We start from the raw sequence: 7,640 nt of genomic DNA, 5'->3' as shown, positions 1-7,640 counted from the left end.
TGGTGATATTAATTATATTCCATTTATATGTTTTCATTCTTAATTTTATTTTTTCAAGTTTACCGTATTGTATGTGTAGGGCCTCAAGCATGGCCAGCCCTAAATGATATTGGGCCCTAGGAAAAAATAAGTATTAGGGGTCCTTTTGAATGAATTTTCTAAAAATTATAGGTGCTTTTCAAAAGAATTTTTTAAAAAGTGGGCCCTTGGAATAAGGGGCCCTAGGTATGGGCCTTGCTCGCTTTAGCACAGAGTCAGCCTTGGTCTCAAGTAAACAACCTTATTTTTTCAGTGTAGTCTGTTCGGTTAGGAGGAAGTAAAATAGATGACATATATATAATTGATATATATATATTTATTTATTTATACTAGATAGAAACTACCTCCAATGTGTTTTGTCTTCTTATGGACATTATAATATATAATTAATTAAATAATGATTTGAGTGTTGTAAACAATATAAGAAAAGTATTATTAAATAGGAATAATTCGCTTAAATACTTTCTGACACTTCTTAATACGCTTTCGAGCTGATCTTAGTACTATTCAAGATGGTATATGTCATTTAGATCTCCAAACTGAAATAATGAATTAATACTTTGCCATTGTAGTAATATTATTAACGGATTTTTTTTCTAAAATAATTAAAAAGTAATAAAAAATATCATTTTTGCTGTAGCACGAAATATTTTACATTTGTACAAAACAAAACTTCAAAATTACAGAAATACTACTTGCTCTCTCTCTCTTGCAGGCAGCAACCTGTCCTCTCTTAAGCGACACGCACGGTGATTTCTGCCTGAAACAACATCCAAACTCGACCTCAAACAACAACAAAACCACAGACCAGTCCTCTCTCAGGTGATCCATAATGATTTCGATTTCAAACAACAACCAAACTCGACCTGAAACAACAACAAAACTACAGAGCATTTCGATCTGAAACAATACCCCAACTACAAACTATCTAGATCTGAAAAGCAACACCACAACGACAACATATCTCGATCTGTAAACAAAACCACAACTACAACCCGATCTCGATCTAAGAAAGCAGCAACGTCAAAACACCATAGCTGCCGGCGATCTGGACCTGACAGCAACAACAACAAAATCTAAAACATTGTTGCTTTTGGGTTGTTGGCATGTTGTGTTGACGTTGTTGCCAATGATCCTAGCACACAACTTGTACAGAAAAGTAGACAATGCAAGATCAACACAAAATGAACATCAAGTCAACAACGGTCTCTAATTTTGATGGTGTTGTTGCTGTGAAAATTTGAAGAAGAATAAGAAGAAAAAAGAATGAAAGAAGGAGATGAAGAGAGAGTTATTAGACATGAGAAAGAAAAAGGGGAGTAATAACTTCTGAGCATCATAAAAGCAAAGAGAAATAATAATATAGTAAAAAAGGACCTCACAAGTCAAAGACTCATAAATGCTTCACAACTTTTTATGCAACTTTTGTTTTTATTGCATTAAAAAGAATATAAATAACACTTTATACCTACTCCACTCCACTCCACTCCGCTCATCTCTCTCTCTCTCCTTTAAAAACTCTATATTGTTAATTCTAGGTTAAAAGTTTGGAAAAATAACCTTTTTAATTCTGAATCAGTTTATGGTGTGTTGCTTTTCTGTTGATGATAGTTTTTTTTTTTTTTTAATATCTTTAACAATATATATTGCATTGTTTTGGTGTTGAGACAGTGTTGCCGAAACTGAAATATGGGACAACACTATCAAAACGTTAGACAAATGATCAAACAACTCAACATAAATCCTAAAACAAGACTTAAGCAACAAACCAAAAACATAGAAGGAATCATCAACATGAGATCAACACGAAAACAATAGGAAAACTGAAAAATAACAAAATAAATCAAATCAAATGCAACAACAATAACAAAAATAAATCAAAAGACGAAAGCATAAAAAAACAACTTATAAACAATTAAAGATCAGCATAACCATTAAAGATCTAGAGAAAAACTCATTGAGTCATAAAACCTAGATCAACATAAGTAACACCAGAACAACATCAGTCCAACAACATAAAAGAAAATAAGAAATCACAAAACAATCATACATAAACAATCCAACAACAGATCAGAAAATAAGAAATTAATTTTGCTCGCATTAGCTCCTATGCTTCCTTGAAGCATATTCATGTTTATGATTTCTTTTTGGAATCAACTAGCTTTCCATGAGAAATGATATATACATGTGCATTTATGAACTTTTGGAAGTTCAATAAAATAGAGAAAGAGATAAAAATGTGAACTTTTGGCATTTTCAATGAAAGAATGACAAAAAAGATCCACTTCCGACTTTTTTTAATAAGTATTATAGAAAATATATATAAAAAATATATAAAAAAATCATTCCACCGACACTTTTTTTTTCTTTAAATGAAAAGAAACCTAAGCAAATTAAAAAACAATAAAAGAAGATAATGATCAAAATATGGAGTACAACTAATAAAGCAACACAAGTTTTTAGGAAAAAAAAAATTAAGAGTCTAAAGTGTGATCGTGTATCAGAAAAAGAATGAATAGAGAGAATAGTGTAGAAGAAAAGTGGAAAGAGTGGGAAGAGTGCTACGTTGAAATTTAAAATATTAAAGAAATACAAATAATCATGGAAAGAGTGGGAAGAGTGTTACGTTGAAATTTAAAATTTTAAAGATACATATAATCATTACAAAGTACACGGATTAGACAAAATAGTATAATTGTAATATATAAACTTAATGTACCGTGTAAAAAAAAAAAAATGAACAGTAAAAAAGTAAAAACTACCATGTGGCATTACATATGTAAAAATTGTGTCATTTTTGACATTTTATGTAAAATTCTCTATTATTAATTATAATAATATTTAAATCTGAACTTAATCTTCCAAAAAAATTCTCTTGTTCATGAGATTTATAATAATATGAATCATTCTTCTCAGTATTATATACAATTTTGAGATTAAACACATGATCAATCTTAGCATCTTCTAATCCACATAGAAAATAGATCTAGAAAGGAAATATAAAACATGATCAGAAATCTTCCCATACTGTGTAAACTGATTATTAATATGTAAAACTACATGTAACTCTATACAAATAAATATGATTGGATTATATGGGTTTTTTATTTTATTAAGAATTCCAATGTAAATTAATAAAATAAACCTGCTATGCCATCGAATTTTTGTTTTATATTTGCATCAATTAACTAACTTATTAATTCAACACTTTTAGAGTCAATCTCATTAGAATATGAATTTATATTATTACTTACGAAACAACACTTATTATTAAGAAAACAGAGAAAGTTGTTATTAACAACATTATTAACCGTCCAACTATAAAATTAATGCTGAAATGGCACATTCAGTATCCTCAATGATGACCAATGCTATTAGAAAATAATACAAAAAAAAATTCAAAATATTTAGGGGATTTTAATATAATTTTATTTTTTAAATTTTGTTCCTTTTTTCTATATAAAAGCTCCCCTTGGTCCCATGTAAAACTGTCTTCAACACAAACATACGACAGAAGATAATATGGAACAATATAAGACAACAGAACAAAGGTTTTACTTCAAACTTACTAGATGATCAAGGTTATTACAAAGTCACGGTTCACAAAGAGAAAAAACACTCTCAAACTCACAAGAAAGCATTAATCTTAACACTCACTATAGAGAACAAAAGAGACTACATAAGTTATAATAATCGCATAATGAATGGGCCCTTACCTGAAAACTGAAATTGTTTTCTTCTGTAAAATAACACATCATTATCAAACTCAGCATCTAAATGATTTGAGTCGTCAATTAAATCATCAAGATTTAACATGTGAACTCCACACTTTTTCACTCTATACTTGCCAACGTTAACTAGTGCTTCCCAATCATGTTGGTCAAGGTGAAAATCAAATGACACTATCTGTAATGCATTTGCATTAAGATCCTCACTGTACTCCTCAAGAATACACCCCATAAACATGTGATCTGAATTGAGAATTCCAATCTCAACAAATGCGTACTTGTTTTCTGGTATATGGATACTCCAACTACGCTTGTTGCTTTCACCATTATTGGTTTTGTAATTGTACTCGCATCGAAAATTCAAATGGTTAATATCAAAACAGTAGTGATCAAATTCGATGACAACACAAAAGACATAACCCAAAAAGTTGGAATTATAAGACTGTGGACAAAGATTGACATCAACTGAAGATCCTTCAGACACATTATCAAAAAAATCCGCAAATTCATTTCCTGGACAACATAAATACATTCTCGGAAAAATATTTCTCTGCAACACAATTTAGAGAAATTATTATAATTATTTCATTTGTAAAAACACAGGTTAATTAATTTTAATTATTATTACCAAAGAAAGAAAAACACTAACATACCTTTGGTTGTCGACCAAAATAAGTTGCCTGACGGAAGAGATATTTCCAGAAGTCAGTCACTATTTTGTTGTATTTTTCAATATTCCATCTTGAGCAACCACAAAAATGGTATGGTTGTTTGTCACTATATGAGGCCAAGCATCGACATGATTCGACCATGAAATCAGGTACGACGAAAGTATCGGCAGTGTCACAACGTTGTAACAAATATAAAACCATATTAGAAAGTCGTTTGATGCTCACTAGTCCTTCATCAATCATTGATCCACATGGTTCAGACTCCATCAATGGTAATGAAGATAAACCAAGATTCCAGTCAGGGATTTTGAATATGTTTTTATAGCTAAGATCCACTTCAATCTTAAATTGGAAATCAGCCGTCACAGCAGGCCAACTTTGAAGTTTTGAACATTTAGAAAGGCACAGCCATTGAAGATGGCTCATATTGTATATGTTGTTTGGAATAAACTCTAGATTATTACATCTCCTTAAACTCAGCCGTTCAAGCCCAATAAGATTTTCAATTGACGAGGGTAACTTTATAATTCCTGTTTGATCTAGATGAAGGGTTCTCAAACTTTTCATTGGCTCTGAGATTTCTGGGAAACTTTTCAATTCTGAGCAATCAGATAGGTTTAGACTCACAAGAGATGTCAGCTTACAGATACTCGTTGGTAGGGTTTCAAGCTCTGTGCAATTCATTAGACATAGATTCTCAAGACTAGAGAGATTTTCTAAGGAAGACCAAGGCACTTCTTTTATCTTAGTTCCGCTCAAGTCTAATAATCTAATTTCCTTTGGAAGCTGCTCAGGAAACCTATCAAAAGATAAACAACCATCTAAATATAGATGATTTAGAGACTCCAACTGTCCAATTCCACTCGGAAGATTCTTGAGGCATTTACAATTGCTAAGATCCAAAATAGAAAGACGAACAAGAGACCAAATTGAAGAGTGCAGCTCTTCTATGGCAGTGGAAGATAAAGAAATGTATTTAATGTTCCCAGACATCTTTGAGAGAACTTTAAGAGTAGAGCAGCCACCGAGATTAAGAAAGTAGTCTATGCGTTCATAAGATTCCAACCACGATGGTTTATGATTAGTCTCCTCAGGTCTCCAATAATTGATATTATTGTGAGGAAGAATTTGTTGAAATTTGAGTGAAGGAGCTTCTTCCAAACTCTCACAGCCTTTAAGAAATAGACTCTTCAAATTAGCTTGAGATAAATCTGGCATATGAATCAAATTCTTTGAAAAACTGAGATCGACAACTTTTAAGCTCTCAAGACACTGTAACAAAAGGAAATGGTGGCAAAAATAAATAAATAAATATATTCCTATCTCACGTACGTATATAAAGTAAAATTATATATTAAAGGATAAATATACGTACCTTGAATTCGTTTGGAAGTTGCTCCAACTTGCTAAAGGGCATGTTGAGTTCCACAAGATGTTGTGGAACAAAATTTGATGGTAAAGACTTGAATGGGTAGTAAGGACAATTGAGATATCTAAGAGAATCAGGAAGTGTATCAAGACCATGAGGAAGTTGAAATTTGCACTTCTCCATTTGTATACGATCTCCAAATATTTGAAGTAGTCTTAGATTGTACATTTCTCTAAAGACTGTAGGCTTCAATTTGAAATGACTCCCTTTATTGATCCCAGAGAAGTTTAGTAATATTCCTTCAACTTTTTCGCTAGCCTGAAAATTATTAGAACAAACAACACTAAGCATATACTTTCTATCATTATTTTCACATTATAGTTTGTTTTATTTTCCACTAGTATATATATATATATACAAGTTAATTAGGACATACTTACTGTGTTATTTTTTAAGACATGACAAATGTCTTCTGTAATCCATAGTCTGCTACGCATTCCAGGCTCTTTGATGCATTCTTGACGAACAATTTCCCGGCCCATTTCTTGTATCAAATCATGCATCCATAGTGTGGTCTTATTCTCATAATCTATCTCAAATATCAAACATCTATCAATGAGAACTCTAATCACATCCGCAAACGTACAATCATCATCAAATATTCCTCCCACAAAATCCTTATCCTTGCCTTTGAAAAAGCATGCGATATCTAGAAATACACCCCTTTCTTTATCGTCTAGCCCATCATAACTTATCCTCAATATATTTTGAATCTTTTGGTTGGGTGTAGTGGACAAAATCTGTATACTTGATAAATAATAGTCCAACAAGCAGTCAGTCAGCCCAATAAGCTATCTAACTAGCCAAAAAGTCCCAAGCCCATGTAAAATAGGCTCGCATATACAAAGTACCATCCAAATACCCAAAACCATACCCGGACCTGAATTCGGATACACTCAGTCAGCCAGGGACCTTGAAACAGTCAAGGCTCCCATCACGTTCGCCAAGAATCTCGGAACGAAACCACTTGGAGCGAGTCAAACGAATCAGAAAGACGAAGGAGGACGGAACGAAAAGGAGGACAATAAATAAGACCATCAGAGGTTGAGAAAAGGCATCAGATAATCACTGAATTTTCTTTACTCTATAATTGAAACGAAGGCTACTCTATTTCTGAGCAATCCAGTCAAGCAAGACTAATTAGTCAGTCTAATTGGACCTGACCTAGTCGCTTGACCCCTCCGTCATCGCCACCGTCACTCTGACCATTTTACGACTCCTCCATCCATCATTATTTTGATTATTTATATCTTAATTTTATTGCTTTCTATTAGCTCTCATTACAACCCGACTGACTTGAGCGTCGGAGTCCCTTTGGCTGGCACCCCACCGGTGCTCCCAATTGAACTCTCGTCTCTCTTTTCTTTGTTCTTGACAGGTTGCTGGTGCCTATCTAATCAATTGTAGGAAATCACCTCTACAATTTGGCGCCCACCGTGGGGCCCTAGCAATCAGACGATCGTCAAAGAGATCAAGAAGTTCACTTGAGAGCCATGTCAGACGTGACTGAGACACCCGATTTGTCTGCTCAACTCGCTGCTCTTACTGCCCAGATGAATGAAGACCGCGAGAAAATGAGGAGACTCGAAGCTGAGAATGCTGACCTGCTCGTACGAGTGGAGGCCATGTCCTCTCAAGCCACCAAGGCTCAGCCATCCCGCTTCCGAGGCCCAGTCAGCCCTATGCAACCTCTGGGAGACCTCACTCCTATCTCTAACAGTGATGGACCGAATCAGACAGTTCCATCACCCTCGGTAAGGAATTATCAAACTC

At 33.5% G+C, this 7,640-nt stretch overlaps 1 protein-coding gene across 1 annotated transcript; it reads right to left on the bottom strand.

The window, feature by feature from the left end:
• Positions 1-3,583: 3,583 nt before the first annotated feature.
• On the bottom strand, positions 3,584-7,237 carry LOC133789134 (disease resistance protein RUN1-like). Its single transcript, XM_062226868.1, has 3 exons — positions 6,248-7,237; positions 5,814-6,125; positions 3,584-5,710 (listed from the first exon to the last, which is right to left on the bottom strand). The coding sequence occupies exons 1-3, from the start codon at positions 6,368-6,370 to the stop codon at positions 4,412-4,414; spliced, it is 1,734 nt and encodes a 577-aa protein (XP_062082852.1). The 5' UTR covers positions 6,371-7,237; the 3' UTR covers positions 3,584-4,411.
• Positions 7,238-7,640: the final 403 nt, after the last annotated feature.

Source organism: Humulus lupulus, chromosome 7 (assembly GCF_963169125.1).
Source record: "Humulus lupulus chromosome 7, drHumLupu1.1, whole genome shotgun sequence".
NCBI lineage: Eukaryota > Viridiplantae > Streptophyta > Magnoliopsida > Rosales > Cannabaceae > Humulus > Humulus lupulus.
This window is presented reverse-complemented; position numbering and strand designations above follow the sequence as displayed.

Excerpts from the sequence above, each read along its gene's own strand:
- LOC133789134 (XM_062226868.1), bottom strand. The coding sequence starts at position 6,370 with ATGCATGATTTGATACAAGAAATGGGCCGGGAAATTGTTCGTCAAGAA. Across the intron at positions 6,126-6,247 it reads ATGTCTTAAAAAATAACACA|GCTAGCGAAAAAGTTGAAGG; the intron begins GTAAGTATGTCC and ends AATAATTTTCAG. Across the intron at positions 5,711-5,813 it reads AACTTCCAAACGAATTCAAG|TGTCTTGAGAGCTTAAAAGT; the intron begins GTACGTATATTT and ends CTTTTGTTACAG.